The sequence below is a fragment of the Lates calcarifer genome, linkage group LG9 (genome assembly GCF_001640805.2).
Source record: "Lates calcarifer isolate ASB-BC8 linkage group LG9, TLL_Latcal_v3, whole genome shotgun sequence".
Classification (NCBI taxonomy): domain Eukaryota; kingdom Metazoa; phylum Chordata; class Actinopteri; family Centropomidae; genus Lates; species Lates calcarifer.
In genome coordinates this window covers 7,125,987-7,143,028 of record NC_066841.1, presented here as the reverse complement: position 1 = coordinate 7,143,028, position 17,042 = coordinate 7,125,987, and the positions used below count along the sequence as shown (strand labels likewise).

General features: G+C 39.8%; 1 protein-coding gene and 1 long non-coding RNA gene across 2 annotated transcripts; both read right to left on the bottom strand.

Moving 5' to 3' along the window:
* Positions 1-1,156: 1,156 nt before the first annotated feature.
* Positions 1,157-4,795, bottom strand: LOC127142778 (uncharacterized). Its single transcript, XR_007813827.1, has 3 exons — positions 4,611-4,795; positions 4,024-4,082; positions 1,157-2,948 (listed from the first exon to the last, which is right to left on the bottom strand). It is a non-coding gene; the product is annotated as an uncharacterized LOC127142778 (long non-coding RNA).
* A 1,146-nt stretch (positions 4,796-5,941) lies between these two features.
* Positions 5,942-15,394, bottom strand: dusp4 (dual specificity phosphatase 4). The gene is made up of 4 exons (XM_018680650.2): positions 14,749-15,394; positions 13,293-13,420; positions 11,111-11,330; positions 5,942-9,115 (listed from the first exon to the last, which is right to left on the bottom strand). Exons 1-4 carry the CDS (start codon positions 15,116-15,118, stop codon positions 8,727-8,729), a joined length of 1,107 nt encoding a protein of 368 aa, XP_018536166.1. The 5' UTR covers positions 15,119-15,394; the 3' UTR covers positions 5,942-8,726.
* Between the last annotated feature and the right edge of the window lie 1,648 nt (positions 15,395-17,042).

Below are 17,042 nucleotides of genomic sequence, written 5' to 3'. Positions count from 1 at the left end.
TCAGTCAAAGGTTAGGGTTAGGGTTAGGGTTACAGCTTTTAGTCAAAGGTTAGGGTTAGGGTTAGGGTTACAGCTTTTAGTCAAAGGTTAGGGTTAGGGTTAAGGTTACAGCTTTTAGCCACAGTTAGCCAAAGGGTTTAGGGTTAGGGTTATGGTTACAGCTTTTAGTCAAAGGTTAGGGTTAGGGTTAGGGTTACAGTTTTTAGTCAAAGGTTAGGGTTAGAGTTAAGGTTACAGCTTTTAACCACAGTTAGCCAAAGGGTTAGGGTTAGGGTTACAGCTTTTAGTCAAAGGTTAGGGTTAGAGTTAAGGTTACAGCTTTTAACCACAGTCAGCCAAAGGTTTAGGGTTAGGGTTACAGCTTTTAGTCAAAGGTTAGGGTTAGAGTTAAGGTTACAGCTTTTAGCCACAGTTAGCCAAAGGGTTAGGGTTAGGGTTACAGCTTTTAGTCAAAGGTTAGGGTTAGGGTTAGGGTTACAGCTTTTAGTCAAAGGTTAGGGTTAGAGTTAAGGTTACAGCTTTTAACCACAGTTAGCCAAAGGGTTAGGGTTAGGGTTACAGCTTTTAGTCAAAGGTTAGGGTTAGAATTAAGGTTACAGCTTTTAGCCACAGTTAGCCAAAGGGTTCGGGTTAGGGTTAGGGTTACAGCTTTTAGTCAAAGGTTAGGGTTAGGGTTAGGGTTAGAGCTTTTAGTCAAAGGTTAGGGTTAGGGTTAGGGTTAGAGCTTTTAGTCAAAGGTTAGGGTTAGAATTAAGGTTACAGCTTTTAGCCACAGTTAGCCAAAGGGTTCGGGTTAGGGTTAGGGTTACAGCTTTTAGTCAAAGGTTAGGGTTAGGGTTAGGGTTAGAGCTTTTAGTCAAAGGTTAGGGTTAGAGTTAAGGTTACAGCTTTTAGCCAAAGTTAGCCAAAGTGTTCGGGTTAGGGTTAGGGTTACAACTTTTAGCCAGACATTAGGGTTAGGGTTATGGCTTTGAGCCCCTTTTAACTGAGGGTTAGGGTTACGGCTTTTAGCCACTTAAAGCTGGAGGTTAGGGTTAGGGTTACAGGTTTTATCCACTGTTATCCAGAGGTTAGGGTTAGGGTTAAAGCTTTAGAGTTCTAGCCTCAGTTATACATTTTAACTACAAACTGCAACTAGAGAATATTAAATAAATATTTCTGCATTGCAAAATAATTTTTGTGTAATTAGTTTAAAAATAAAGAAACCCAACTCAAAAGTTAAGCTAGAAGACTTTACTGATTCTGTTCTAGATAATATTCAACAAAGCACAGCAAATGACAGATGTTTGAACACTGGGAGACACTTATTCTCTCAACCGACAATTAACGTAGTTATGAGCACATATAGTGATGTGCTTATTGAAGACTTGGGACATTTCTAAAGAACAAATGCCACTATTACTACATACAACTTTGCATATTCTTGCTTGTAATATTACAAATTACCTCTTACATTTGAAAGACACTGATATTTTCTGACATTGACCACACAGTATACAATGACATTTTTGACAACTTACTAAATGTCACTAAAAATGTGGTAAAAAATGTCATTCAATCATCAAAAAATGTCAAAGTATAGTAAGCCATCAAAATGGTCAACAAATGTCATGGTGTAGTAAGGTGTCAAAAACCATCAAAAAAATGTCATAGCATAGTAAAGTGTCAAAAATCATAAAAATTGTCACAGTATACTATGGCATAAAAAATGTCATAAAAATGTCATAATATAGTATGACATCAAAAATGTGGGTAAAATGTCATAGTATAGTATGGCGTCAAAAATGTGGTAAAAATGTCACAGTATAGTATGGCACTAAAAATGTGGTAAAAATATAATAGTACGCTGTCAAATGTGGTAAAAATGTCATCATATAGTATGGCATCAAAAATGTGAGTAAAATGTCATAGTATAGTAAGCCATCAAAAATGTGGTTAAAATGTCATTGTATAGTAAGGCGTCAAAAATCATCAAAAAATGTCATTGTATAGTAAGGCGTCAAAAATCATCAAAAAATGTCATAGTAGTAAGGCGCCAAAAATGGTCAAAAAATGTCAAGTTGTTGTAAGGTGTATAGTATGACGTCAAAAATGTTGTAAAATTATTATAGTATAGTGCACTGTCAAAAATGTGGTAAAAATGTCATGATATAGTATGACGTCAAAAATGTGGGTAACATGTCATAGTATAGTAAGGCGTCAAAAATCATCAAAAATGTCAGTGTAGTAAGGCGTCAAAAATGGTCAAAAAGTGTCATGGTGTAGTAAGGTGTCAAACACCATCATAAAATGTCATAGAAACACATCAAAAACCATCAAAAAATGTCACAGTATAGTAAGGCATCAAAAATGTCATGGTATAGCAAGGTGTCAAAAATGGTCAGAAAATGTCATGGTATGTAGTAAAGTCATGATGTAGTAAGGCATGAAGAATGGTCAAAAAATATCATTGTGTAGTATGGTGTCAAAAATGTGGGTAAAATGTCATAATATGATGTCAAAAATGTGGTAAAAATGTCACAGTATAGTATGGCGTCAAAAATATCATTGTATAGTATGCCATCAAAAATACTGAATGTAAATGTAAATAGTTTTACATTATTATTACTACAGATTACTTATACATTATGAAGATTCTCTGCGATTGTGGAGGATGTCATTCTGTGATAGTGGGCGATGTCTCTGCGATCGTGGATTACATCTCCTTGATAATGGACAATGTCTCTGCAATCATAGACGATGTCTTTGTGATCGTGGACGGTGTCTCTGTGATCATCAACAATGTCTCTCTGAATGCAGATGATGCTGTCAAATTGGGGAACTCCATCTTTACTGACTTTTGCACATCTCTGCAAGTCATGGACAATGTCTCTGATCGTGGACAACGTCTCTCTCATCTTTGACAAGGTCTCTGATCGTGTATGATGTCGTGGACAAAGTGGTGACACCTGGAGGAAATCAAAGCAAAACATACAAAAGGGAAATGATCAATACACTACTACCTATTGAAGAAGCCTGAAGAAGCAACAACAAATAAAAAAGTAAAATGATTGTTCATTGTGTGTCTATCAACACTGAAGCGATTATGAATGCTACTGTGAACTGCTCAACAATAATAAATGCCACTAGTTAAGTCAATTTTGAATGCAGGATTTTAACTTCTCTTGTTTATCACACTTCAGTAAAAAGTCTGAGTATTTCTTCCACCACAGACGGTCACGTACAGAATCATTATTACACCTCTCAACATTCTACTTATTAACACATATTTAAAATGTTTTTCTTTTGTGTTACGATTGGTCTTAAAAGCACCTTATGTGAAAAATTTAAGTAAATAAGTGTAGAACTGGTTGTTATAAACTGAAAAGGTGTTTTTAAAATCATCCTCTGACAAACAATTAAAATGAACACACTTATGAACAACTCACTCCAGTATTTTATTTGTAGAATTGATATTGTTTTAGACAATGCAGTCTAATGTGTCTAGCACATACAAAGAATTAAGAATTTCCGATCATGTATAATCAAACTGAAGTTAAGATATTTTTCAATCCCATTCTGACTGATCTTTAATAATATCGATCCAAGAAAGAAAATTTGGCATTTGTTGGTTCTGATGTATGTATTATTCTTTGGTAAGAAAGTGAGGAGAGCTACAGTCAATTTGTCCACAGACAAAACACTGACAACTATTCTAATAGATATTTTTTTACAAGAAGATTGTAAAATATTCGCTTCAAGACAGAGGCTTGAGAGGTGAGAATTTAATATACTGCTGATTGAGCAAAACATCTGAAAACGTCACCTTGAGCTCTGAGCAATTACAGTAGTATTTTTTTCTAATTTAATAGATACAATTAATCAATTCTTATTATATACAGTACTATATTCATGAAATACCAAGGTCTGAGCTGGGATTTACCCAGTGACATTAAACAAAAAAACAGAAAGCAATTATTGACTTTGGTAATTCAGCTCATCAACAAATATTTTTCAGACTGGGTAAATTTTCTGGACACATACCTGTTGGTCTGTAAGGTGATGCCGGTGTCTCTGTCCAAGCAGCAGCAGAATTACAACACCTGAAAACAGTGATTAACTACTTAATACAAAATAGCAATGTAAACTTTTAACCACTAAAACCCACACAGTGTAGGAGGACACGACAGTGAAAACACTAAAGCCATGACGATTAAAAATAAAACTTGACTGACCTAAAAGAGAAAGCAATGTGAAGAAAATCTAAAGGCATATATTTGGCTTTAAAAGCTTAAATTTTGGTGTAATGATTCCTAATTGTAATCTCAGTTCATACATATTTCATCAAGTTTTCTTAAGAATAGTGTTAAAATCTAATCTCATCTCGTTCTCGCGAACCCAGTAGTCTTTACAGGTGTAAAGCAGCAAGGTAAAGCCAAATGCAATATAATACAAAATGACCACAAATGGACACAAACCAATAACAACGACACGATTGACCGGAAATACAAAGTTACAAAGAGATGCAAACGTTAGTAAAGTGATTGTGAACAAATACAGTCAAACGATGTTGTTAAGTGAAAGGGCTAAAGCTAATGCTCGCCGCTAGCTAGTTCGCTCCTTAGCCTTACCCTCGCGCCGCAGGTGTATTCAGCGTCTATCCTCACTCGTGTTTGAGGGAAAAAAAGCAGCTCCAAAGCTTGTTTTAACATCCAGGCTTCTTCACTACGAAAGTTTTCTAATAGTACTGACAAACCGAGGAAACGGTTCAAACGCTGGTCTTAATCTGCTTTGCAACCTCGTTTCTCCGCCTCTCTAAGCTCCTCCCAGAACGTCATGACGACACACGTGGCAAATGACAACACGCACAAGCCAACAACTGCAGAAAAAACGCCAATTGCCAGGTGATTCTATTCCACCTAGCAACAGTCTCTGATTGGAGCGGGTGGGGGTAATACCGAGAGACACATATAAAATTGTTGACAGAACACCTCCAAATTTTTAAGTCATTTACCGTATATGTGATAGTTATGTGATCTCTGCAATGTCTTATCTTTTTATATACAGTCTATGGTGATGTAAGTTCATTAAACCCGTCATCTGTTCAAAACAACCACATTTGTTTATTTATTCAAGGCTTAAACTGTCTCAGTGTGGTAAATCCTCATCATGTAGAAGATCATGGATGGAACTGGTCGTGGTAATGCAGTGGGACCTGCAGTGCCTCCACCTGAAGTTCAGAGGGATGTCTTTCATCTTCTCCTCCATTGTCCATAGGCGCCAGTTAAACACATTGAGCAAAAAAGTATAGTTGAGACCCTAAAATCACACTTTTTCCCACTTTTTCGTCACACGCACCAGGCGAGCAATTCTGATAGGACTGAATGGGTTCCATTTTCGATCCGGTATCCAGCTCTAATAGTACATCCATGGGATAGTTATTTGATTGGTTGCTATTTGCGTTCTCACTGCTAGATGCCACTAATTCCCCACACTGCTCCTTTAACCTGCAACCTCCAAGTTCCCAAACTAGTATCTTCACAGCCTGTGCAATTTGAGCTGATACATATTTCCACCACTAGATGGTGGTGCAAGCTTACACTTTATTTCTGTGGGAAAAAGAGTTAAAAAAAAAAAAAAAAAAAAGATTTTTAAAACACAAGTTGAGTTGTGAAGTGAATTTTGTGAACAAATAATACACATGCTGTTAACATCCCCTACTTTATCTTACTTTAAAGGACTTATGTGACTGTATGACTGTAGAGGATTTTTCTGTTCCTAGACCTACTAACTTAACTAAATACTGGGATCAAAGCTATATGCTGCATCTATGCTGAACATAATTTATCTGATTTTAATTTCTAAATGATAGCTCTTCATCAAGCTTGAGTTTGTATCATCATTAATGCTGTATACTGTGTTTATTCAGTTCCACATACTGTTATAAAAAGGCACATACAACTTAATTAAGAACATTGTTTATTCAACAGTGGATCTTCAGTAATAAATAAATGCACAGATCATTCATTCCACAATAAAATTGAGGGAAAATTGTTTTTTATATAAATGTCCAAGTGGAGAATTGATATTGCCATGATGGGTAAACCAGACCAGACAGAGAGACAATCAAGACAGATGGACTAACACAGAGAGGCAGACACACTGACAGACAGACATGTACAGACCACACAGATGTGTACAAAGTATTGCGTTTTTCACTGATTGGCTCTCTTCTCTTTCTCGCTCCCTCTTTTTCTCTCTCTGTCTCTCTCACCATGGACAGAATGTCTTTATGCAAAGTCTAGTCAGTCTAGCAAACATGATTTGCAAATCAATCATAAATTATAAATACAGTATTGCATCACTTCAAAGTGCTACAGAGATAGGTGCCGACAATCTTCAAAAACAGAAAAAGGTTTGTTTTCTTTGAAACCCAGTGTGTGTGTGTGTGTGTGTGTGTATTTGCGAATCTGCCCGTGTGTTGTTGTGTATACATCAGGACTAGGGTACAAAAGCAACCGTGGTAAGACTTTGTGCCTTTGGATGTCTAGCACAGAGTGTAGAGCTCAGCCTGGTCAAAAGCACAAGCAATACAAACATTGTCTCAAATTGTGTTAATGTGAATGTTTTTTTTTTTTTTCATATGGATTGTTAGTACAGTATTGCATGACATCAAAGTGCTATGAAGAGAACTGTGGACAATCTTCAAAAACACAGAAGAGTTACGGTTGTTGTGTGTGTAAAAGATACACGTTGAACGTTTGGGACAACTTTTTAGCTTAAAATCCTTTTCTAACTTGTGTCACAAGTTACAACACTGAGGATCCCTAATGTTTCTCAAGTTGAGTGTAAAAGGGCCCACTTTCGGAGGCTCTGTTGTTAAAAAATCTAGGATGGACCTGTTAAAACATCAAAAGATATCTATGAGAGAAAGTATTGCCATCCAATTTTCTCCAATTAAAAATGTCAGGGTATCTATTTTAAATGATTCGGAACCCAAAATAGTTCCAGGAATATTTCTGTAATGTGTTCAAAGTAACCTGAGTTCTTCACAAATGCAATTTTTCAAATCTAATTTTACCTTAACATGTACAGCATATACACTGTGTGTGTGTGTGTGTGTGTGTGTGTGTGTGTGTGTGTGTGTGTTAGAGAGAGAGTAATGATGAAGAGAGAAGCTTTTGCTCATTTGACATTGTGGAATAAGAGTCTGTGCTGCACTGCTGAAAAGACATTCAGCTATCTGCTTTCTAGCAGCTAAGAAAAAAGTTGTCCCTGGCAAATCCAGGGACGCCTAAATCCATGGAATACCTTTATGTACAAGGCACAAACACCTCAAGGGACCATTTGCTGGCCATGCACATTTTAGCCCATTATCTAAAAAAGAATTTACCATTTTCCAAAGTGTCCAATGAGAGCCAGTGTATTCAGTTCATTTGAGTATACTATGAAAATAAACTTGCAGGAAGGAACTGAAGCCAGTGTTCTCAAAATTGTGTGCTTTGGAAAATGGTCAACAGTAAAGAATACATGATTTAAAATGAGTTCAAATGTACAAAGGTATCAGCATGGTCTTTTAAGTGGCTGTCTCACAGGGCCAGTGCGCTCTAAAATTTGCTCTCTGATCTAACAGAAAAGTCCAGTAAAACACAATGAAAATGTCCTGGACACAATACATTTTCTTACGACTTTTTTCTTTCAGCCCTTTTCATCCAAAACAACCTTTTTTATGATGTAGCAAAGGGAGTTTCCTAGAGTGTTTATCAGGGGCCTGCGGAGGGGTTTCCCAGTCCATTTGCAAGGGCCCTGGCCTTTATTTGGCATCTTATTTTATTTATTTAGCCTCTTCAGCAAAGAGATGAGGAGCGGAGGAGAAGGGGGTGGATGGGGTGAAGATGAGAGGCAGAGATGAGAAGAGGAGTAGGAGGAAAGGATGGAGGAATATAAAAGGATAAAAAGGGGATGAGAGGGGAGGAAGGTGTGTGTATGTGGGGAGGGAGAGGGGGAGAGAGAGAAAGAGAGAGAGAGGAAGAGGACGTATGAAAGACAGGAAGCTCCGGTCGGATTGCCGGCAGAGCACCTGTCACTGAAGAGGCTCCTGCTTTCTATCAGCGTCTCCTCCCCTCTTTTTTCCATCCATCTCTTTTGTCTGGCAACAGGAGAGACACCCAAAGGGGAAAGAGCGGGTGCTTAAAATTCCTCCTTCCTTCCTGTGTCCATCTCCTCTCCTAAAGACCTGTCGTCTCCATAGCAACAGATCCTGTCTTCATACTGAGCTTATTCAGTTGGTAGTCATGAATGTGTGTGTGTGTGTGTGTGAGGCAGAGAGAGAGAAAAAGAGAGTGTTTGCTGCTGCTCATGCCTCTCTGTGTCTGTGTGCCTCCGTGTGTGTTGTTGTTGTTGTTTTTTGTCAAGGAAGAAGGTGTATCTTCAGTAAACACCAGTCCAACACTCAGTCCGAACTCGTTTACTGAAACAAGTTTTGAAAGCCAGTTCATTTTTGGTCAGTTTGAATAAATCTCGTGTTAAAATGGAAGGAGCGTTGGCTGGTTTCTGAACTTTAAAAAAAGTTTTTTTTTCTTTGAGTTTTGAATCAGGCACCATGACGCTTCTCACCTCCCCACCCAGGAAGCATGTACACACCGCAGCTGTCAGTAAGAATGACAGCTCCTCCAGCCAATGCCAGCGTACTCTGTGCTCAGATAGTTTGTTTTTTTTTTTTGGGGGGTGCTGCGATTGGCTATCCATCAGCAGCCAGGTGAGGTTGTGATCGGGCTATGGTGCAGGTAGGCCGGGTTCACCACAGAGACTGGGAAGTTGAAAATGAACGGAGAGGTGGGTGTGGCCGTCGTCGAGGTGGTGGTCGATGACGACTTGGGTCCGAGGAGCGGACTTGCCGTGGCGGCGGCCTCGGCAGCGCAGGAGGTGGCAAGGAGCTGCGACTCAAACTGCAACAGCTGGCCCATGAAGCTGAAGTTGGGGGAGATGATGCTGCGGCGCCGGCGCACAAACTCGAAGGCTTCGTCCAGACGCACACGCTTTCTCTTCATCAGGTAGGCCAGGCAGATTGTGGCGGAGCGGGAGATGCCTGCTTGACAGTGGACAAGCACTCGCCCACTGGAGTCCCGTACTGAGTCTAAGGAGAGAGGGGGGTCAGAGGTCAAAGGTCTGTTCTTTTTTCTACCCTGACTTCATTAAGATATCTCAACATCTATTGATTGGCACCACATTTTGTACAGACATTCATTATCCCCAGAGGATGTACTGTTAATGACTTTGGTGATCCCCTGGATTTTCCTCTAGCACCACCATGAGGTTAACATTTGTGGTTTTGAATTAAATCTCTCAACAACAAGTAAATGGATTAATGTGAACTTTGGTTCAGACATTCATGTCCTCCTCAGGATGAACTGTACCCACCAGTTCATCACTGTGATTCTTAACCATCACCCTAAATATCACATCCATCCTAAATAAACACAACAGATGTACAGTAATGCTTCGCCTCAAACTCCTTTCATTTCCTCTCCTCCACACTTTTATGCCTTCCTTCCCCTCTCTGTACAGTCATATTGGTAACTAACCTCAAAGTGAGAAAGCAGCAAATCACATTTAACTGAGACATGCAAGTGCAAAAAATTGTCGTCAGCCCCTCTTTCACACTTCCTCCCCTGTCCTATTTCTGTCTCTGCCTCTTTCACTATGTTTAGACGCACACTATTACTTGACGTGACTGTGAATAACCAGATTTAGGTAATAGTTTGATTAAAGCGTTTGCAGTAACTCAGTTTTCTGAGCATCCGCAGTTTGCCATGATTAGTTGGAAAGAACTGGTAATGTCCAGACGCATGTGTGGCAGCCTGCAGGAAATTAGAAGCACACAACGTGAAGAAGATAAAAGACTTAATTTATTGTTTTCTCATGTTGAAGAAATTAATCTAATTTCCACCAGTTCTGGCTGATGTTTAAATATAAAATTACTGCGCTAAGTCCAGTTCACTTCATGACTGTTCTGGCAAAATAACACAAGATCAAGGAATGTTTACTGCCATTTCTATAAGCTTCTAGCTTGATTGCTAGCAGGCACATCCCCCATTTCTCACTCTTTGTGTCTTGCTATGTTTTTCAGATGTCTGTATTTTTTCTCTCTCAATCTCTCACTTTCTCACACACATACACATACACATACACACACACACACACACACACACCACACACACAGATTTAAGGTAACTCCACCATAGCGTCTGTTCACCCGGTAACAGTGGATGAGTCAGACTCTAGTCCCACAGCAGCTAACTATGACGCATACCAGTACCTACACACACATCAGAGCACACGCTCACTAACATACACTCACAGCACTGAAACCACAGCATGGACATGAAAGCAAAAGCAAAGCTAACACTTGCCTATATTTTATACACAAACACATATCTGAAATCATGCTGCAGAGAGATGATTGATTAGAATATTTTATCCTTTTGAATGCAATCAATTCTTTCTCCCACAGCGTATTATGTCATATTGGTCTATAATAGATTAATTTGATTAGATTTCGGTAGGTTTTTTTCTTTAATTTTCTGTCTCTGCAAAATCCACCGATTGACAAAGGGCGGCTTGGAAATAATCATTTGCGACAAATTCCATTGAATAAATGTCTTGATTTGTCGTCATCGGCCTGAAAGCTTTTTCCAGTGCAGCTCTTTTCTGGGAATAATTCTCAGATGCCAGACGTGAAGTGATACACTTTACATTTCCGGTTGGTTTGAGATTAATAGAAGAAGAGGACTGTTTAGTTAAACATGAGCAGTGAAGAGCCACTATGGCTGAAACTCAGACTGCATCAACAGAAAATCCAAAGGAAGAAAAGACATCACAGTCCCACTCACTCTGTTTTACTGACAGGTGATTCAGTTTAGTTGTGTCTTATGTCAAGACCTACAATTGATCAGATTGAGAATCAAATTGTGATGTGGATTTTTCCAATAGACACACCATTAATTAAATGGGGAAAATCTGCAGAACAAACCCCATAGAGCATTAAACATGCTGTAGCTTGAGGGAAACAAATTTTACGTGTATTTTCTACCATCAAATAAACACGCATCACACACAGTTACTCACTGACCTATGAACTCGATAGCCTCCAGGAACCAGCAGCTGATGTCTTCTTTATGGTTGTCCTCCACAGGGATACATTTGTACTGGTACGCACCCTCGAAGTGGTTGGGACAGTCGGCCGACACGTTCAGCAAGGCAGAGATTCCTATGGCGTCCAAAACCTCCTTCTTTGAGGCGTGGAGGGCACTGCCAAGGTAGAGGAACGGGAGGATCTCAACTGGGCCGCCCTGGATAAAGGACAGATGGGAGGATGATCATCAATTAAATATTTCTTTATAGCTCAGTCATGAAGCGATAGATTTATTGTTCTGGGGAAGTTTGTTCATAATTAATTGAATCATTTAGTGAGTCTCCATTTGCTTGGAGAGCAATGTTGGCGAGAATTTCCTCAAATGAAAAATGGCTTACATGATAAGACAAAGAATTCACTGTGTCACTGTTCAGCGGAGGCCAGATGACTTCAGTATAAGCATGACCTCGCTTAAATATTTTGCTAATCACATTAGCCACACTTATCATCAGACAGGGGTAGCTTATTAACTGTGTAATTAATACAGAGTCATTTGATATGGGCCATTTAGTTTGTTAGTTTCTGTTTCAAGCCAAGTCATTTCCACATGTGGAAACACACTGAGCAGGGTGAACATGCTCCAACCACAGAGTTCAGTGGAAATATTAGTGTGTTTTTGGTTTATCTTGGTGATCTGCATTCACCAGTCTCTCATGCTTCAGTGAGGGAACCTTGTCACACATTAGCAAGTTCTTCAGTGAAAAATATGCTCCATAGCAAGGTTTCCTCAGAACGTCAGTTCTACTAAAGAACATACTGGAGTTATGAACATGGCATTGACCATTAATTGCAGCAGACTATCATCAACCCTGCCATCATCAAATATTTATGCACACATCACACATTTATAAAATATTCTAGTCTGTAATCCTAGTGTTTATGTGTGTTAATGCTATAATGGGCCAGTTTCTGTTTATTTTGAATCATATCTCAAAGTATATCCTAATGTAAGAGTGAAAGTATTGTTTTCTCTTTCACTAGATCTGGGAGGTCAGGCAGTTGGCAGTCTATACCGGTAGTGAGACTTATTGACGAGGGCTGTGTCTGTTTATGTCACTGCCGCTGACGACCTCAGTACTGCCACAGCGTCAGGAAATGATCAATACTTCTAAGAGATGTAATGTGAGGAGGGGCGGGTGGAGGGCGAGAGGGAAAAATACAAGAGAGGTACTAAACTGGCTTTTACCCAGTCCATCATATCAATATACTGCAACAGGAAGCTACAGCGTTCCATGAATTAAAACTCCACCTGACAGTGTGGCCGGGACTATCAAGCATTTTTTTCTATGAAAACATACAGAGGCCCGATTGTCTGTGTCTCTCTCCTCATGTGTTCCCGGGGGAATTAAACCCCAACCACATGTGACTTTGAGCGTTGCATAAAATCTGCAGGGCTCAAGCATCAGATCACTGACCAACGAAACGAGGCCACCCGGGTCACAGGAAGTGACGAAGAGGTAAATCAGAGGTGAACTATCATGAGACAAATTAGTAAATTAAACAAAAAAAAAATTCTCTAGTATGGCCTAGAGACTGAAAAAACAAGTTTGAAAGTACATATTCGTTGGTTTAAATCCCCAGACTGGATGAGAAATGTGGTTGAATGAATGTGGCAAAGTGAACAACAGTTGAGTTCCACTGAGCAGGGCAAATAACCTCCAGTGTTTGCACCTAGGAACTCTATGTACAAGTGTGTGAAACTGAAGGCAACTTTTACAGCATAAAAAAAACAATTAATCAATTAGCTGACAGGACATTAATAAATGTAAATACTTATAACAGAATATCACTTTTAATCTTTTTTTATCAAGTATAAATAAAATAACATAAAAAACTGCTTGCTGTTTTTCTGTGAAATATTATAAACTGAGTGCAAGTTCAAGACATTGTTATGTGGTCTGGTGGCTCATGACAGGCTTTTGTGATTATTTTATGAATGAAAACACTCATTATTTGCAGTTTTAACAATTAGCTGTACTCAGAAGCTGCTTACACCTGACCTACATTAGTTTGACAACAGTGGATGTTAATCATGCTTTTCTCTTTTCAGTCTGAGAAGCTGGGTAAACTTTGAGTACATGTGGGTCTGCCCCTTGTCTGTGCCATGTCATGCTTTTACCTGGTCGTGGTGTGGTGTCCCACAGGATGAGCAGGCAGAGTCGATGCTGGACTGGCTGGTGAGGGACGGTAAGGATTTGGTCTTTAAGCAAAACTCTGGGTATTCTGTGAAAAACCTGTCGTATCCACCTGTGAAAAAAAGAGACATCACAATCAAACAGGATGTATCACAAGCAGAGTTTTACTTTAGGAAAATGACTGTAGGATGCAGTACATGCGTGACATTAAATCTACTCTACTGAGAACCACTGCTCCAGGAACATTGCAGAAACACAGAAAACACACCACTTGAAGCATACTTAAGGACAAAAGAAGCATGGCAGCCCCCATTTAACATTTCAGCACAATCTGCACCAGGATTTTCTCCTCTGCATCCAGTGAGTCTGACATAAAGTCTATTAAACCGACCCCTGACCTACTCTGTCCTGTGTCTACTGATACAATTTCATCATCTGTTTGCTTTTTTTATACATCTGCAGGCTGACCACTGCTCTCTGAACCTCAGGGATCAAATCAGATTAACTGGGAAATGTCATCTTTATAAGCTACATACATACACTCCTGCACTTCAAGGCGCCTGCGTCATTAGGATGCACAAAAAAGAATGCGCCACAGCTTGCAGCTTGCAGCAAGCTTTGGTTTTCAGATTTGCTGTGGTCTAAATATAGTCTGGTGGGGTAAAATCGAGTTGTTGATTTTAGATTTTACAGCTTCCCAACAGTGATTTACCCCCCATCCCCTGAGACAGACTCTCTCTGAAATGATCATGTGTGTTCTGCGAGTCCCTCCAGTTAGAGGTGGCTTCTACGCATCAGCATTACCTCATTCACTCAGCTCACGGCCATTGGTCTGTGTGTGAATGTGTGTAGCCGTGAGTGACTGAGTGAGTGTGTGTATTGTAAAAAAAAAATTAAAAAAAATAAATAAATAAATAAAGCATAAAAATAGAGCAGGCACAGTCAGCAGGATGTTTCACTCTCTGGTTTATAGGCTAATGATCAGCTACAAAAACAATATTCAGTATCTTTATGGAGGCAGTAAAATAATATTATGTTAGTTAAAAATGAAATGACCAAGTAAACGCTTATTCAAGAGAAAAAAATTACAACAATAGTTAGAGGGGAAAAAATGACTGAAAGATTGTATTGTAGGCTGGTGCTCCCCAATCTAAAGGCTGAACCCAGTAATAAAAGAAATGATTGGCATTACCAAGAAACTGTTGCACTTAAATTGTATTTTTTATAATTTCTAGTTTTCTTACTGTCTAAAATTAAGGTTGGATACAAGAATAAACCGCAGAGCATCAGTAACATTGCGGTTCAATTCTTCAATGGACCTGCTGAGGCTGATTGATGAAATTTTATGACCATATTGGTGCTACTCATTGTGTGTTTCACTGTTACATGCAGCAGCTGACCCATATAAAGGTTAAATGTAATAATGAGACATTTATTTACCTTTCAGCAGGTATATGTGTGTGTCGGAGGAGTCCCTGCACAGCGCGTTGAGCACCAGGGTGACGGTGCTGTCCTCCTTCACCGTCTCGGAGTCCGGCGTCCTCTCGTCGTACAACACCACGGCGGAGTACATCCCGGAGCGGAGGCGGCCCCGCACCTCCTCGTCTCCGGCCAGTACCTGGTCCAGGCTGAGCACGGAGCCCTTGGCTCTGCGGCGCACGATGGTGTTGCAGCGGGCGTTGACCGCGCCGCGGATGTGCCCCGCGCTGAAGGCGAGGAAAGAGCGGCAGTCCAGCAGCAGGCACTTGGCGCTGTCGTCCTTCAGGAGCCGTTTCAGCACCGTGCAGTCCATCTCGCACAGCTCCTCCATCGCACGTCGTTTCAGGTTTCGTGTGTAAGCTTCACTGTCGCTAATCTCCCCCGTCTCTCTCTCTCTCCCAATCTCTCTATCTGTTCCCCCACCGCCTTCCAAACCCGGAGTAGGCGCACGGTGGATTCCCTCTGCGCCTCTCCTCTACCCGCGCATCATCTCGCGCATTGTAACCGCACTACTCTTCACGCACAGTACGGTCATGTCTTTCTTTCCCCCTGTCTCTCTCGGAGTGTTTCTCCTCAGGATTGTTTCGCTTTTTTCTTTTTTTTTTTTTATGAATGGGTGCATGGCGTCACGGCGGAGGTGACGTCAACTGACTGCAGCCTATCGAAAAGCGTCCAGTTTCCCGTCCCATTTCCTCCTCTGCCGTTCATTCATAAAAAAAAGAGAAAAAACAGATATGTTTTTTTTCTCAATGAAACGGGGGGCGATGTGGATGGAGATTAGACTCTTATGACAAAATAAACAGTATTCAGACCCAGTTTCAAAACCAGAATTTAAAAAGGCCAGAGCTCAGTGTTCTTTGTTTTGTATATATTTGGAGGAACATATTATTAACAGAGATGCTCAACTGACTTTTTTATTCATATTTTATAGTAATTGCCTAGATTCAAGGCTTTAATATCATATAATATATAAAAATATAATATCAATTCATTATAAAAGTCGAGCAAAGGTCTATCTAATGTGAGAAATTGATTGTATATGTTGAAACCACCGAGAATTAAAATGCATACATGCAGCGATATGCCTCATTGAGTGTTTTGTTTTCATTCCCACAAATGTTCTATATATTCAGTGTCACCACTCTCATTAAACCCACCAACATTTTCCAGTAAAATAAACTCTCACAAACTAACAGTATGCTACCTACCCTGCACCAATGGGCAGACAGAGGGTTAGCAAAACTAGCTTGTGAAGGAACAAAAGTGTAGCAGCTTAAGTAGCCAACCAGATATTTATCTCAAGGTTTTGGAAACAAAGTTAAAATAACAGTGAATATTGTACTTATAGTTGTCATTTGGCCAGAAATACAAGTGAAAATGAATGCTAATGGTGATTTGTTTCCACTGGATGTGAAATTAGGTAGCTGTTTGCTAACATTTTAGCCATAGCAAAAGTTGAGCAATGCAGCTTTAAGGTCATCAACTTGTCATTTGAACTAAATGACAGAAATTGCATTTTAATTTTAAGCTTTGATGGGACTATTTGATATTTTCTTCAAAGTTTAACACTCTAAATAACTTCTCATGTAAATAATTTCAGTCTGACTGTGGTGTAATGTGCTGAAAATGCACTGGACTGCATGTGGGTGTGCTTACGTATGTGTGCACACGTACATAAATCTGCGTGTGTATATGTCGGAGTGTGCATCTGTGTGTGTGTGTGTGGGAGTGTAATCCTACAAGCGGAAATGTAATTTGCATCTTCTATTGCACAGCCTTGGCGAGCGTGCTCAGGTATTTGCATGTTGATCTCATTTCCATGGCTACGAGAGGAAAGAGAGCAGCGCGGCAGTGGATGAGAGGAGGGAAACGCAGACACCCTGACACAAACAGACTGTGGCTGCAAAATAGGCAGACGCTCCAGCTGAAAGAGACATACAGATAAACAGACTATAACAACAGATCATTTTAATATTGTATAATTCTCAGATATATCTATTATGAATGGGTTTATGTGGGAAGACTTGTGCGTATGAGCATATGGGTAGGCAATACATGTGCATAGGGATTTGTGTTTGTTTGGCTGTTGTTATGCTCCACTCTAAAATATTGCATGTCTGATTTATTTTTAATGAATATCCCAAGGTGTAACTCATGTAATACGAGTATGATCTGACAGCAGTGCTGAAATGATACTTGTAAGCAGACGATCAGTATCAGTATCTTGTTTGTTTCCAAGCAGCCTGAACTCATGG